The following is a 16,596-nucleotide window of genomic DNA, read 5'->3' on the forward strand; positions in this document are numbered from 1 at the left end:
GCGCGGACGCCCCAGGGGCGGTTACTCCGGGGCAGCGCGGCGCACGGGCCCAAGTGCTGGCGGGCGCGCGCGCAGCCCGGACGCCGGCCGGGGGCGCACCCGCCGCGCGCCCTCATTGGCTGGCGGGCGCCGGAAGTGGTTCGGCGCCGGAAGTGCTCCCCGCGCGCGGCCCCGCCGGACCGCGGGCCCTCAGGTAGGCGGGTCCCTCCCTGCTGCCCGCTGCGGGGGCGCGGCGGGGCCGGGCGCGATCGGGGCTGCGGGGCTCGGCGCTCTGCGGGCGGGGGGCCGCGTGCGGGAGCCCCGAGCTCCGTGCGCGGCGGCCGCAAAGGGCTTTGCTCGGGCGGGGCCCGTGGGGGCGCGAGTGACGCCCCCGCGTGCGGGCTCTGCACGGTCCAGAGCGGGCGGGCGGGGCTGGACAGCGTCCAGGGCCCCCTCGGCTCCCCCGGGACCGAGCCCTGAGCCCCGCGGGGTGTGGCCCCGTGAGGCGTGAGCGCCTTCCTGCTTCTGCACCCGCAGAAGCAGGTACTGCGGGTACTGATGCTCGGTACCCAAGGCTGCACCCCAACGCCCCCGAGTGCTAAGTGCGGCCAGCGAGTGCATTGGGCGGACGCGTTCTTGGGCTGTTGGCTTTTCGTATATTGCACCGGTGGTTTGTTTTGTTGTTGGGGAGATGCTCGGGGACGACACCCGCGTGGCTCCGAGCCCGGTTCTGGATCCTGCGTGCGGGGCTCGTGCACGGTCCAGAGCTGACTGGGCGGGGCTGGACAGAGCCCAGGGGGCCGCCGGAACCGAGGGGTGTGGCCCGAAAAGGAAGGGGAAAGTCCCGGGAGGCTGCAGAGAGGGAACCCGGGGCCCGGCCTGCGGGGTCCCGTGCCCGGGAGGGGCGAGTGCGGCCGCGGGGAAGGCACCTGTCGCGGACCAGCTGCCCCCGACGCCGCTCCGAGCTGGGCCTGGGCACCACCAGGCGTGGCCCTTGCAGGAGCCCGCAGCCCTTAGGACTGCGGAGAGGGAATGCTGGGCATGTAGGACAACCCCGCTAAGTCCCCAGAAACAGTAACTGCTGCCCTCTGAGAATAAGTCACACAAGGAGACACTTTACGTGCTGAACGACAGCTCCTTGGGCTCTGCAGGTAACTGTTACTCCTTGGGCATAGAGCAGTTGGCCTGTGTGTTGTAAGAATATTCCTGCAGTGGGAGGTGCCGAGACAAGGAACACGAGAGAAATTATTTTCCACGGAGGGCCCGGATTGGCTCAGATCCAGTGACAAAGGTAGAGAGTCCTGAGATCTCCTTTTATTATCCCCTCTAAACAAAGTTCAGAAGTCCAAGGAGGAACATTGTGGCATTCAGGCATACATTGTTTCATTGTATCCTAAGCCTGCTAGTTTCAACCCTCCTGAAAGCAACTGCACAGCCAAATGTTCTGGCATGTAAATTACAACCTCAAGCACCCGGGGTCAAGCTGGGCCTGGGGCCGAGCTGGGTCTGTGAGAAGAAGACGACTGACTCTTTCATTATACTAAGATTTAGGTTATTTGCTGAAGGCAGCTTAAAGAAAGAGATGTTCAACTTCATCCAAACCAGTCTGGACGCATGAGTCATGTCTCGCCCATTTTCATGGGTCCCTGTGTTCCTGCCCGTTTGCAGGACAGTCTATGCGGGCTCATCCTGACCGTCTAGTCCGGCCCCAACACCTGTGTTTACATAGGAGTGATGATTAGGATGATTTAAGCCAAGGTTAGACAAGAGCTGGGTAGATGACTGAGAGTGAGTTGCTTGAGTGCCCTGGATTTGAGCCCATACTGCAATTCCCTACCGCCACCAGCCCCTCAGGTGTGTCTGGGAGAGCATAATTTTGGAGGAAAAAAGCAAGTATTAGGTTGCTAGCTCAAAGGGCTGAAGCATATGTGTTGTATACTTGAAGCTCCAGGTTTGAGAGCCGACTCTTAGAGCCCTGGTGACTCCCAAGCACTCCTGTTTAACAAGAAAAATGGAAGGGCATTATGGGGCAGTAGTACAAGGGGGTTGGGGGCTTGCCTTGCCCATGGCAGATCCTGGACCATCCGAGCATTACCAAGTGTGGCCAGAAAACCAAAAAGAAAAAAAAAATAGGGCTGGAGCGGGTAGGGCACTTGCCTTGCATGTGGCCGACTCAGTTTTTATCCCTGCCACCCAATGTGGTATCCTGAGCACTGCCAGCAGTAATTCCTGAGTGCAGAGCCAGTAGTAACCCCTGAGCACTGCCAGGTATGGCACAAAAAAACTGAAAATAGAATTTCAGTCTGTTTTGACTATCAGGAATATTTCTGTTCAGTATCGAGTGTTCTCGTAATATGTGATGCGTTGGTGTTGGCGCAGGGGCAGAGCACTTGGCCTTCGCATGTGGGAGGCCCTGGCTTTAGGGTTCGCTCCCTGCACCCTGAATTTTAAAATGTCCTAATAAGTTACTCTGGGGGTTAAGTTGTGGTGAATGCTGATACTAAGCACACCATGTTTCCTGAGAAGGATGATGTTTAGTTTTTGGGGATAAACCTATAACATTTTGGGCGGGGGGGGGGGGGGCTGGAGCGATAGCACAGCGGGTAGGGCATTTGCCTTGCACGCGGATGACCCGGGTTCAATTCCCAGCATCCCATATGGTCCCCCCTCCCCATCCCCTGAGCACTGCCAGGAATAATTCCTGAGTGTAAAGCCAGGAGTAACCCCTGTGCAATGCCAGGTGTGACCCAAAAAGCAAAACAAAAAAAAATTTGGGGCGGGGTACCCTCTCAATCAGTCATCAGGGGCCACTAGGGTCATACTTGGTGGCTCTGGAGGACCCTGGACCTAGGAAGAATTCGGGCCTCTGTCTGCCAGGCAGGCGCTCCAACCCTTGAGCTGTTCTCTGGCCGTTGAAAGCGATCAGTGGAGGCGGGGAGAGAGTGCAGAGGGCTAACGTGGCTTTGCCCACAGAGGTCAGACTTTGACCTCCAGCTGTGCCTGGCCCGAGCCCTGGAGGGAATTACTCTCAACAAATAACTGGGCGTAGCCCCTAGGCATCCCCAGTGCCCTCTTATTCCCCCCAAACAAACTTAGAAACATAAAGCTCCTCGTGTTAATTTAAGGGGGATTCATTCATTCATTCATCATCCTGTTATTCGTCGATTGCCTCGAGCAGGCCCCAGTAACGTCTCCTTCATCCTAGCCCTGAGATTATATCCAAGGCTCTTTAGGAGAAAGAGACCCATCATTGTTACTGGTGTTTGGCATATTGGGGACGCCACGGGGAGTTTGCCCGACTCTGCCATGTGGGCAGGCTACATTCGATAACCTGCAAGTTTGTCCTAAGTAGGAATGAGATAATAAGATGTCATAAAAAGATGTCTTGATAACATGTCGCGCGGCCGCAAATGCGACCGCGCGGTTCCGGGACCTGGGTTTTATAGTCTCTGAAGGGGGGATGCAAATAATATTAAATCAATAGCATTTCTCAACACTAGCAATAACCAGAATTACAATAACGAAGACTATTCCCAATAGTAACCCCAAAACAGTATCTGACAGTAGCCACTTAGAGACCTATGTGAACAGAATAGTGCTTTTAAAAAAGAACTAAAAATCTGAATCAGGGTTACTTCAGAGGCCAAGGTACTTTCTTTGCATGAGGATGGAACAATAGTTTGAACCCTGGCACCACCCATTGTCCCCCAACCATCACCAGGTGTGACCCCTGAGTACTTCAGGGTGTAGCTGCTAAAAAAAAAAAAATCAGACTGAAGAGATAGTGGCTAAAATGCTTGCCTTGCATACAGCTGACCCTGTTCTAATCCCTGGCACCCCATGTGGTCCCCCAAGGCCCTCCAGTAATGATCCCTGAGTCCAGGGTACAGAGTAAACCCTGAGCACTGCCGGTGTGGCTCCCACACCACCCAAAAAAGGGAAAAGGACTCTCCATGGAGAGGGGTGTCGCAGGAGAGTGGCCGTTCCAGGGACATTCTTATTCAAGGCTGCTATTTTCTACACATTCATCTCCAGTCACACTTTGAATCAGGTGCTCACCCTTCCCTTCTTTTCGTGGCAGTGACTGGTCACGCTCAGCAGGTATGCAGGCTCGGGTCACAGTGCTCGCTTGGGTTGCAGGTGGTTGTTGCCCCGGGGACCATAAATTGCCATGCCAGGATTGAACTCCGTATGAGGCCAAGCCAGCCGTCCGATTCTGCCTCTGCCTGGCCCTCAGCCCCCAAGTTGAAATTGTTTTGTTTTGTTTGGAGCTTCACCTGCTGGTGCTCACGGATCACCACTGGCTCGAGGCTCAAGAAGTGACCCTTCTCGGTGCTTAGGAGAGCATCAGCACCAGGGATTAAACAGAGGTCCACTGCCTGCAAGGCAGTCACCTTTTCCCTCTAAAGCTCCAGCCCCTTAAAACTTCTTTTGGGCCGGGAGTCCCCAAGGGACTGGGGCACATGTCTGTCATTGGAGGCCCCACATCGGTCTTGGCACCTGATCTGAGCTTCCCCACAGGCTGTCTCAAGTGGCCGGCACAGTGCTGGCCCCATGTGGCCGAGCACTGAACTGTCTAGCCCACATTGTTGGCCAGTATCACCGGGAGAGGCGGCCGGCTCTGCCTGCAAGTTGCCAAAATAAAATCATAAAAAAAATCCGAGATGTTTAGGATGTGCCCTCATGGGACACAACACTACAAAACCAAGAACACGTGGGCACCAGCGCCATATCACAGCAGGGAAGGCGCTTACCTTGCATGCGTCTGACCCGGGTTCTTTTACAACTTAAGACTTAAAGGGAAAGGTCTATAGAATTGGTCCTTAAAGATAATAATCTATAGACTGGAATTCTAGTACAACTAGTAGGGTGCTCGCCTTATACACAGCCAACCAACATTCTATCCCCAACAGCCCATATGGTCCCTGGGTCTGCCAGAAGGGATCCCTGAGTGCAGAGCCAGGAGTAACCCCGGAGTACCACCACCAGGTATGGCCCCCCCCCCAAAAAAAAACAATAATAATCTGCTATAACAGACACCAGAAATAAAATTGTTAGAGAGCTGGAGAGATAGTATAGCAGGTAAGACCCCTGCCTTATATGCAGCCAACCTGGGTTTGATCCCCAGCATCTCGGGTGGTCCCCTAATCCCCCAGTGAGGATCCAGGAATAGGCCCTGAACACAGGTGGGTGTGACGCAAAAAGAAAAATGAAAAGAAAAAGTCAGGAGTTGGAGAGATAGCAGAGGGGTTAAGGTGCTTGTCTTGCCTGTGTCCGACCGGGGCTCCCATATGGTGATCACATATGCACCACATATGGTCCCCCATCGCCACCAAGATGATTCGGTTCCTTAGAGTAAAACTCGAACAAGCCCTCAGCACAGGTGGGTGTGGCCTCCCCCTGCCAAAAAAAAAGCCAGGAGATAATATTTGCTATATGATGACAAAGCCTTCATTTCTATGCAGTTTAGAGCAGAGAAGGGCAAGCCAGTAGGAAAAAATGAGCATATTTCTTCAGAAGGAATCCATACCAGGATGGCAGAGATAGTTCAGTGGGTAAGCCTTGCAAGGAGTGATCCTGAGCACCGCCAGATGTGACCCCAGAACTAAAAAAATAAAATAGAAAAAAAAAGAAAAGGAAAAGAATGATATTATGGATCTTTCTATAGACCAGTTCAGTCATATTTGACCTGTTTATAAATGTACATTTTTGTCACATTTATATGGAGACCAAGAATGAAGACTTCTAAGATTTCCCATACTTTGTAGCTTAGTAAGAGTATAACTAGCTGGGACTGGAGCAATAACACAGCGGGTAGGGCGTATGCCTTGCACGCAGCCAACATGGCCAACCTGGGTTCGATTCCCAGCATCCCATATGGTCCCCTGAGCACCGCCAAGAGCAATTCCTGAGTGCATGAGCCAGGAGTAACCCCTGAGCATCACCGGGTATGACCCAAAAAGCAAAAAAAAAAAAAAAAAAAATTAAAAAAATTTTAAAAAATGTTAAAAAAAGTATAACTAGCTGATTTTTAATTTTTTTTTTTTGTCTGGTTTTGCTTTTTGGCCTCCTGGGTGGTGCTGGGGCCCTGAGGGCTACACCCAGCAGTGTTTAGGAGATGTCAGGACTAGGTATACCCTCGGGGCCCTGTTCATGCCAGCCACGCACGCTACCCTTTCCCTGTCTCCCCGGCCTTTTACGGCCTGTCAGATTACTGTCCGTGGATCATTTCAAATGACCAAATATATATTGTACTTGGGTTTTTGCAGCTCTACTGAGAGATCAAAATGGCTTCCAGAGGAAAGACCGAAACAAGCAAGTTAAAGCAGAATTTGGAAGAACAGCTGGATCGACTCATGCAGCAGTTACAGGATCTGGAGGAGTGCAGGTAGCCGTGCGGCCATGTGCTCCCTTGCCGGAAGGGGCTTTTCTCCCCGTGGCGGGACCCTCAGCTCCGCTGCAGGCCCCCACTGGGCTCTGGCTTCCCCCAGGCTGGTCACAGCACTTTGGCTGTTGGACAAATAAACACATGACAGGTCAGAGGTCTCAAAGGCGGGGGCTGGAGCGATAGTACACAGGGAGGGCGCTTTCCTGGCATGTGGCCGACCTGGGTTCGATCCCCGGCATCCCATATGGTCCCCCAGGCACCACCGGGAGTAATTTCTGAGTGCAGAGCCAGGAGTAACCCATGAGCATTGCCGGATCTGACTCAACCCACCCCCCGCCCCCACAAAAAAAAAAAAGAAAAAGTCTTAAAGGCTGGGGAGTGAGAGTCTGAACTCTGGCGTAATCCTCAGTAATCCTGCCCAAGTCCCCATTTCCTTCAGTATGATGTCATGATCACACCTTCCTTGTCTTCAGTTCTTCAAAGAACTCTGCATCTGACCTTTGGTTTCTAGCAAGCCTTAACCGAGTCGGGGCCAAGTGTGTTCTCTCTTGTGAAGCTGGGGACTGAGCTGGGGCCTCATCTGGTCGAGGCGTGTGTTCTGCTGCCGAGTGCTCTCCGCAGCCCTCATGTGTGCATTTCTAGCCCTCAGCTGGTGATTCAGGGGGCTGCTCCCACCTCAGTGCACAGCCTTTGCTCCTGTTGGTAGGCATCAGACACAGCCTCCTGCTTGCAGAGTGCGCTCCGGTTGGTCTCACTGCTGGTCTCACTCCAGCCATTTCCCTTTCTTTAACAACCTTAATAGGTTATAAATAAAACAAACAAAAGAAGGTGCCAAAGCCTTAACACCCAGTGAGTGGGGGTATTATTTGCAGTGAATGTTTAATGAGTGGATTGTTGGGGAGCCTCTGACACAGGTGACAAGTACTGTATTGTTGTAGCTCAGTGGACACAAGCTATGGGTGAGGATAGTAATATGATCAAGTACCTGTCACATGCAAACACTTTCTATATCTCAGCAAATAATTATAACAAGGAGGGGCTAGAGAGATAATACAACGAGGAGGGTATTTGCCTTGCATGTGGCCAACTTGGGTTGGCTCTGGGGCATCCCATATGGTGCCCTGAGCCCGCCAGGAGTGATCCCTGAGTACAGAGCCAGGAGTCACCCCTAAGCACTGCAGGAGTAGCCCAAACCTCCCTACCCCCAAAATAACAATAATTATAACAAGCTCACAAAACACACAAATATTTTATAAAAGTATAAAATAAAAGGGCTGGAGCAATAGCACAGCGGGTAGGGCATTTGCCTTACATGTCGCCAACCCGGGTTCGATTCCTCCACCCCTCTCGGAGAGCCCAACAAGCTACCGACGGTATCTCGCCCGCACAGCAAAGCCTGGCAAACTTACCCGTGACGTATTTGATATGCCAAAAAAAGTAACAAATCTCACCATTTGTCGTGAGACATTACTGGTGCCTGCTTGAGCAAATCGATGAACAACAGGAGGACAGTGACAGACATTGCTACAAAATAAGTACTATCCATATCTGCAACTTGAAGATAAGGGAATTGTCACTTGGCTTTCCCTTTCTCAGAACATGCCATTTATATGCTATTTAAAAGAAAAGATGTGGGGGCTGGAGCAATTGCACAGCGGTAGGGCGCTTACCGGGTTTGATTCCCAGCATCCCATTATGGTCCCCTGAGCACCGCCAGGGGTAATTCCTGAGTGCAGAGCCAGGAGTAAAACCCCTGTGCATCGCCAAAAAGCAAAAAAAAAAAAAGATGTGGTTTATTAACTGTGCTTCACCTTAATTAAAGAAAAACATTCAATTTTCTATTTTGAAAAATCGTTAATTTGGGAACTGGAGCAATAGAAAAGTGGGTAGGGCATTAGCCTTGCACGCAACTGATCTGGGTTCGATCCCCAGCACCTGATAGGGACCCCCCACCAAGGACCACCAGGAGTAATTCCTGAGTGAAGAACCAGGAGTAACCCTGGAACATCATTGAGTGTGACCCAAAAAACAAAAAGTGTTATTTTCAATAACACTCTCTATATTTTTTTTTCTTTTTGGGTCACAGCTGGCAACGCACAGGGGTTACTCTTGGCTCTGCACTCAGGAATTACCCCTGGCAGTGCTCAGGGAGACCATATGGGATGCAGGGAATTGAACCTGGGTCGGCCACGTGCAAGGCAAATGCCCTACCCGCTGTGCTATCACTCCAGACCCTCAATAACTATATTATAAGAAAAAGTCTTTGCTGCTAATATTTGAACATACCCATCATTAGTATTTTAATATTTCAGCCTTTTCCCCCCAAGAATATTTTTTGTAAATGATATTTTTGGAGGGTCTTGACTGTGCAATCAGAGGACCAGCCATATGTGGTGTCAAGGATTATGTATTATCTCTCCTTCCCACTTTGTGTTAATATGAGTATCTAGTGTCTTAGTGTAGGGGGCTGGAGCGATAGCACAGCAGGTAGGGCGTTTGCCTTACATGCGGCCGACCCTGGCTCGATTCCCAGCATCCCTGAGCACCACCAGGAATAATTCCTGAGTGCAGAGCCAGGAGTGACCCCTGTACATCGCCAGATGTGACCCAAAAAGCCAAAAAAAAAAAAAAGTCTTGATGTATAAATAATAGAGCTTTTCACTTGGAACTTTTGATCTGGTTATGATGTTCATTGTATTTTCAGAGAGGAACTTGATACAGATGAATATGAAGAAACCAAAAAGGAAACTCTGGAGCAACTAAGTGAATTTAATGATTCACTGAAGAAAATCATGTCGGGAAATATGACTTTGGTGGATGAACTGAGTGGAATGCAGCTAGTAAGCATAAGTTAATTATTTTGATGACACTGGGTACTTAACTACTTAGAATCTATTGAATATAGAAACAGAGCATTTTGGGTGGTGATTAACTTCCAGATGAGTGTCAATTTATGGACAAGCGAATAACATTTTGGGTTTTATGGATAAAAAGTATTGCTTCTAGGTCTTTGCTGGGTAAAATCCTGATTCTGCTGACATGAATAGAAATAACAAAACAGTAACAGTGTTTGATAAAGCAAAGAAGGGCTAGCAGTAGTTATTAGGCATCCTTGTATTGTTGTCTTGCTAACAGACTTCCAGCAGTGTTAACATAAGATAAACGGGTGTTCCAGAGTGTTCTGGTCAACCTAACCGTAAGCAGACGTTGCAGTCAGCTTTCACCTTCTTGCGTTTCTAGGCTATCCAGGCGGCAATTAGCCAGGCCTTTCAAACCCCAGAAGTTATCAGATTGTTTGCAAAGAAGCAACCAGGTCAGCTTCGGACAAGGTTGGCAGAGGTAAAGTTTCTTTAACTTCATCTAATTGCTGAGTGTTCCTTTTTCCAGCTCCCAAATTTGCTGATTATGGTATTTGTGGGTTTTAATTTGAAAATCGGTCACCAAGAGCCAGGGCTCAACTCTGGCGCCAGCTGCAGCCTAAGTGTCACTGAGCAGCGCAGGCTCCATCGGGCACAGTAAATGTGCCCCCTGGGTGGGGATATTTATAACGAACGGGGAGGCTGTTTGCCAGTGCAGGCGGGTGCGGGTGGGAAATCTCTGTCCCTTTAGCTTGACTTACTGGAACCATAAAGCTGCCCTTTAAAAAGAAGTCTATTGGTGGGACCCGGGCGATAGTACCGCAGGTGAGGCGCTTACACTGCACAGAGCTGACCTGGGTTCTCTCCCTGGCACCCCATATGGTCCCCTGAGCACCATAGGAATGACCCTGAGTGCACTGTCAGGAGTAAGCCCTGAGCATCGCAAGGTGTGGCCAAAACACCAATAATCATTTACTTAAATAAACTGTCCAATCTACTATTGACCTCCCTAAAGGCTGTGTGGGCCACCAGGGATGCCCAGTGTTGCTCAGGAGACAGGGCAGTGCCAGGGACTGAGCCTGTGTGTAATCCATCCCTTTGAGCTGGCTCCAATCCCTGCCAAGCTTGGGACCCTGAACCTCACCTTGGAGATACGCACTTCATCTGTGGGCTCACCGCTGGCCCTTACATCTCTGACTCTATGAGTTCACATTTCCATTCAGAATGATTGTTTGGCTTTTGTTTATGGCGGCCACACCTGACAATGCTTAGCGTTTACTCCTCGCTCTGTGCTCAGGGATTATTTGAGCAGGGCTCTGTGGAACTTACGCTGTGGGTGGCAGAGGGGAGCGAGTCTGGGTGGCCACTTGCAAGGCAGGTGCCCCACGCACTGCACTGTAGGCCCAGTCCTGCCTTTGGAGTTTTTTTGTCTGTTGGTTTGTTTTTTTGCTTTTTGACTCACACCCAGCGATGCACAGAGGTTACTCCTGGCGGTGCTCGGGGGACCATATGGGATGCTGGGAATCGAACCCGGGTTAGCCGCATGCAAGGCAAACGCCCTCCCCGCTGCGCTGTGGCTCCAGCCGCTGCCTTTGGAGTTTTGAGTTGACACTGCTATCTCGATTCTTTCCCATGCGCTTCTTTATGTGTATGGACTTAAGTCTGAAGAGTTTCATGCATCTACAGAACCTTACAGAACAAACATCTGCAGCTGTTATACTCAGAGATACTTTCACAGAGTGGGATATAAGTAAGTCATTCACTGTAGCAGTTCAGTAGTGAGATAGTAACATGAGCTTAGGTCACACTGGCCGGATTCAAGCGTTCAGGGAGCTTGTGGAGCTCCCTCTTGGGCAGGTTATTGTTTGCTGTCTCTTTGGCCTCCAGATTCCCCTTCCCTGGGAGACCTAATACCATTTACCTTCCTAATCCCGGGGATCATACTCAGGTGCAGCTGAATGAGTTCGCAAAGGGCGTTTCCTCTCAAAGGCAGCCGGGACCCATCGTTTTCTCATTCGAGTTCATTTCGAAGACGTTGATGATGGCTGGCGTCAAGATTTATTAGAACTTACACTTCTGTTATGCGTGCCTCCGTCGTTTATATAAATTCCTTCTGATAGTAATTAGCCAGAGGAAGTTTTCAGTGGGTCTGAAAAGAAACTTTTCGGCTGTGTGTCTTTAGCCAGGTGCTTTGCGTTTATCCGTTATATAGATGGATCGAGACCTCATGGTGGGGAAACTGGACAAAGACCTGTACACGCAGCAGAAAGTGGAGATCCTGACGGCGCTCAGAAAGCTGGGAGAAAAGGTACCAGTAGTTCATTGATTAGGTATAGAGGAAAGGTGTGCAGTATTCCGTATAGAGCTGGGGGGGAGGGGGGCGGAGGGGAGGGGTTACAGACCCACCGCTGCGTAGGGGTCTTCTCAGCTCTGCTCAGGGTTCACTCCTAGCATTGCTCAGGGACCATTTGTGGGGCCAGTTATCAAAACAGAGCTGGCTACGTGCCAGGCTAGCGCCTTAACCCTTTTCCAAGTGCTCAGAGATCACAGACCAAGGACAGACCAAGGAGTGGCCGAGAACCTCTTGCTCTGTGCCTACTTTTGTGTGCTCCTGAGTGTCCTGTGGCTCCTGGAGCCCGCGTCAGTCGGCGCTGTTTTGTTTTGTTTTGTAGCTGACCGCAGATGATGAAGCCTTCTTGTCCGCGAACGCAGGCGCCATCCTCAGCCAGTTCGAGAAAGTCTCCACTGACCTTGGTGAGTGCTCTGGCGTTTTTCAACACGAGGCGTGTGTTACTGTCCCTCCCTGACACCTTGTTTTGGGTTTAGAGGGAAGCAAATGTGAATGTGTTTGCCTCTGAACTCAGACTCATAAATCGCATGTTATTGGCCTTATTTCCCAGTGCTTTTAAATAACGCAGCCTAGGAGCTGGAGAGATAGCACAGCGGGTAGGGCGTTTGCCTTGCACGTGGCCGACCCGGGTTCGATTCCCAGCATCCCATATGGTCCCCTGAGCACCGCCAGGATTAACTCCTGAGTGCAGAGCCAGGAGTAACCCCTGTGCATCGCCAGGTGTGACCTAAAAAGCAAAATAAATAAATAAATAAATCACTTCACTTAATCACTTAATCCCCGTTATTCATCGATTTACTCGAGCAGGTGCCAGTAACGTCTCCATTCATCCCGGTTGCGTGCTAGCGTAACCCAATGGTATCTGTTTGTTCTAGGAACATGCAGAGCCTCAAACCGATCATTCAGGGTCCTGACAAAGAAGTCTGACCATTTTGTAGGTGGGCGTCCACGTGATCTTTTGACGTCCCGTGGAATCCAATCAGTAATGGCTCTAGTCTGTAAACTAGCGGTTTGTCTGTAAACCTCATTACGTGTCCAGCCCATCTGATTTTTGATGCCTTGGCAAATGAGACAGCGTCCCTGATTCTTGAGCGTTGACGAAGATCAGAACTCCGGATTCTATCTCTCATTTGAGTGAATCGTGATATTCCAAGCATAGCTCTTTCGATTCCTCTTTGAGAGACCCTAATGTGTGCTCTTTATTTTAAATTGTGTTATATTTACTAAGGTAAATGAAAGTAGCCTCCATTTTCTTTAAGATCTCCAGTTAGGATGAGCTTCTGTGACCTGTAAGGCCTGCGTGGCAGTTATCTGTGGGAGGACTGGGGTGGAGGCGGGAAGGCTTAGAACACACTGGGAGCCGCTGGCACGATTCTCATTCACGTGTGCATGGTGGTCTGCCTGCAGGCGTGACAGCCAAGAAATGACAAGCCTCTTTTCTTTCTTCTCTGCCTTCCTCCTTAGGCTCTGGAGACAAAGTTCTCGCTTTGGCAAGTTTTGAGGTTGAAAAAAACAAAAAATGACATGGCGTGGAAGCCTGGGACCTTAATGACATCTCTGTCACAAATGGCATTTTTCTTCGGGGGATTTGCGGCACAGCGGAGAACATGAAGAGATTCGCACAGTGTATTCGTGGGGAGGTGCCGGGACCAGCCGTGCGCTTCTCTGCCGGGCCCGCCACCTCGCGCCTTCTGGTTTGTCTGAGGGAACAGAGCACTTATTGCCTGTTCATCTTAAGGCTCCTTGGGTTGGGTGATATTTTTTTTCTTTTTCTTTTCTTTCCTGCAGATAATTTATCCCCACCTGGCGGAGTAAATAATGTAGCAATATTAACAGCTCTCATCTGTATCCTAGAATTTTATAGTCTCAGTGATTGTAGATGTCAGATTCATGATGGGCTGGAGAGAGAGGACGGGGGTGAAAAGCACGTGCCTTCTATTGTCGCCAGCCAGTCCCCCAAGCACTGGTCACCCTCAGCACTGAGCCAGGGCTAGGGTCTGTATGCTGCCTGGTGTGGTTCTGAAGCCCAAAAGGAAAACAGTCGTCTCTGTGTTGCAAACAAGGAAATAACAGAAAACCTTAAACCCTCCGAGAGCTGGTCAGACGCTACGGGGACTCCGTCTGACGTCCATGAGCGTCGCTTCTTTATTCTGTGCTGTGGTGGATTTGGTTTGGCGTTTTTTCATTTGTCCCGGGGTTTGGGTTTTGCTGTGCTTGGCGGTGCTCAGGGTCTTCCTCCAGCCGTTTGCTGGGGGCTGGAGCTGGGCCGGCCCCGAGCCTACTGCCTGCGAAACAGGAGCTCAGCCTCTTGGTCCCTCTCTCCAGCCCTATTTCTGTGCTGGTTGTCTTTTTGCTTGGTTTGGTTTGGTTTTGTTTAAATACATATTGTGCAAGTTCTGTTTATAAAAATTTCGTTTCCCAGCAGAAAGTTGCAATTTAGGGACCTTGCGCCAGCCAGAAGCACTGGAGTAGATGCAGCTGATCGCCTCTCTGAGGGTTCAGCCTGGCAGCCCCGCTGCAGCCCCACCTGCTCTGTTTCGCTGGGGTCTAGTGTGATTGATTGGCAGCTGAGACCCTCGGGTGGAGACAGAGCTAGCATGTCTGCTTCCCTTTTGGAGAAACATGAAATCAGAAGGGAGCACAGGCCTCTCTCCTCTGTTACACTCTCTTCCTGCCCACCCGAACGGATCTGTCCTGTGCACGTGTGTCACAGCTGTCTCTTACGCTCTGACCACTTCAGAAACTCTCCTGGATTGCTTAGGATGCATTTTCTTTGCCCTTTATAACAGTTAAAAAGACTGTTCCAGCCACTTTGAGGCTGTAACTCTACTTGGTGCTCGCCGGCTGGACAGAGCTCGGGGACCAGAGTCACATTATGTCTTAACGTGGAACCTTCAGTGGGTAACTTTTGTATATTGGTTTATGATGGCCCAGATGTCTTTGACGTTTTGAGGGACCAAGAGAAAGCATGTGACCTGCTTTTCAGCTGGCCGTCCTTCCTGAGAGGGGGCACTGACCCAGAAGAGCCAGAACCATCTGGAGCATGGTGGTAACTCTGTGGTCGGGAGGTGCCATATGTTCACTCCAAAGGTAGATTCCCAGTAGAATTCTGAGTGATTTGCCCTTTTTTCTGAAGTGGAGTTGGAAGGCCAAATAATTTTAACAACCCCTAATTTGATTTTATGATCATTTCATTATTGTTGATTTTTTTTTTTTTAGCCACATCTGGCGATGCACAGGTGACTCCTGCTGGCTCTGCACTTAGGAATCACTCCTGGCGGTCCCCCTGGGACCATATGGATGCCGGGGATTGAACCTGGGTTGGCCACATGCAAGGCAAGTGCCTTACCCTCTCCCTCTGTTCGTTATCTCCATCCCCATGTTGTTGATTTTTTTTTTTTTTTTTGCTTTTCGGGTCACATCTGGCGATGCACAGGGGTTACTCCTGGCTCTGTATTCAGGAGTTACTCCTGGCGGTGCTCAGGGGACTATATGGGATGCTGGGAATTAAACTCAGGTCAGCCGCGTGCAAGGCAAACGCCCTCCCCGCTGTGCTAGCTCTCCAGCCCCCTGTTGATGTTTTTTTAATTAAAAAATTCATCTGACGTAAAACTCACCATCTTAGGGGTCAGGGAGATGGTATCGCGGGTAAGGTGCTTCCTTTACCCAACTGTATGGGCTAACCCGGTTTCTGTCCCTCATACCCGCTATAGTCCCCTGAGCCTGCCAGGAGTCACCTCTGATCTCAGAGCCCAAGTTAGGAGTAAGCCCTGAGCACCGCCAGGAATAATCTTCTCCAACCTCCCCCGCAGATTTCACTGTCTCGGGTGTGGGGTGTGACTGAGCACTTGCCCTGTCCATGAGGCTCTGGGTTTGATCCCCAGCACCATCTTAAAGTGTGTACTTCGTTACACTTAGGATTTTTTTTTTCTTTTTGTTTTGGAGACACACCTGGCAGTGCTCAGGATGTACTCACAGCTTGGTGCTCAGGGGCCACTCCTAGCAGAGCTCACGGGACTGTGTTGTGCCGGGGATTCAGCCCAGAGGAGCACTGTGCAGGGTATGAACTCTGGCCCGTTGGCCATTTCCCAGCCCTTGGATTATTTTTGTGGTACCAGGGAAGGACCCCAGGGCCTCATCACTATGCCCGAGCGGCCTTTGTCACCTGCATGTGGCAGATGTGTCACCATTTCCTGGTGTGTGAAAACCTCAGCGCGGAGCTGGGGCGGCTCCTTACCTCGGGTGACACTATGAGGGATCACATATTAACAGATGTTTGCGGGCTCTCCAGGTGGCTCTCTCTCGCCGCCCGCTTTCGGTGCTCTGAACCACTTCCCCACCCCGGACGGCTGTTGCAATGGGAGGACGAAGGAAGAAGGAAGGCCAGGCTGGTTGGTGATCAGTTGCCATTCAGTCCATCTCTCGTCCCTCCCAAACTCTGAACAGCTCTCTCCACCTCGCAGCTCTCTAACTCAGCTCTCCGACCCTCTGACTCCATAACGCTCCCCCCAACTCCCCCGCAATTCTGTCTCTTGCTCTCCTGCCACTAGCCCACCACTCTCTCGGCTCTCTCCAGCCCCTCTCACCATGCCTGCCCCCGAAAGCACAGCCGGCATGCTTATCATAAGCCTTCCAACCACCTGCAGCCCACGAGGGCAAAAGAGCACTGAAGGTGTGTTTCTCCTCTCCTTAGATCGGTCATTTAATTAAAATCTTAATTCTACTTCCTCATATTTGCCTTTCTGTATGGACACGGTAATAGACACATTCAGGCTTGACTCTCCTGGGGACAGCTCACCATAGGCTTAGACTACAGTGCTCAGGCCGGATTAGTCATTCTTAACCCTAGCAGGGTCCAAATCTAGTCATTACTTTTTGGATCATGACAGAATTCGCCCATGACTACGCTCTTAACTTAGACCGTAAGCATTATGGCACTTTGGCCAGGCCCATTTCGATGCGAGGGTAGCTCACACCTTGCCCTGGGTCCATCCTGTCCCTCATTGGGACCCTGCTTTTGA

The 16,596-nt window shown here is 50.7% G+C and overlaps 1 protein-coding gene across 1 annotated transcript; it reads left to right on the forward strand.

The window, feature by feature from the left end:
* Positions 1 to 171: 171 nt before the first annotated feature.
* LZIC (leucine zipper and CTNNBIP1 domain containing) lies at positions 172 to 13,402 on the forward strand. Its single transcript, XM_056110995.1, has 7 exons — positions 172 to 193; positions 6,249 to 6,367; positions 9,072 to 9,207; positions 9,608 to 9,706; positions 11,438 to 11,533; positions 11,898 to 11,979; positions 13,040 to 13,402. Exons 2-7 carry the CDS (start codon positions 6,267 to 6,269, stop codon positions 13,096 to 13,098), a joined length of 573 nt encoding a protein of 190 aa, XP_055966970.1. The 5' UTR covers positions 172 to 193; positions 6,249 to 6,266; the 3' UTR covers positions 13,099 to 13,402.
* Positions 13,403 to 16,596: the final 3,194 nt, after the last annotated feature.

Source organism: Sorex fumeus, unplaced genomic scaffold (genome assembly GCF_029834395.1).
Source record: "Sorex fumeus unplaced genomic scaffold, SorFum_2.1 ptg000011l, whole genome shotgun sequence".
NCBI classification, from domain to species: Eukaryota; Metazoa; Chordata; class Mammalia; order Eulipotyphla; family Soricidae; genus Sorex; species Sorex fumeus.

Coding starts and splice junctions, on each gene's coding strand:
- LZIC (XM_056110995.1), top strand. CDS start 6,267: ATGGCTTCCAGAGGAAAGACCGAAACAAGCAAGTTAAAGCAGAATTTG. Junction 9,208..9,607: donor AACTGAGTGGAATGCAGCTA/GTAAGCATAAGT, acceptor TTGCGTTTCTAG/GCTATCCAGGCGGCAATTAG. Junction 11,534..11,897: donor TCAGAAAGCTGGGAGAAAAG/GTACCAGTAGTT, acceptor TTTGTTTTGTAG/CTGACCGCAGATGATGAAGC.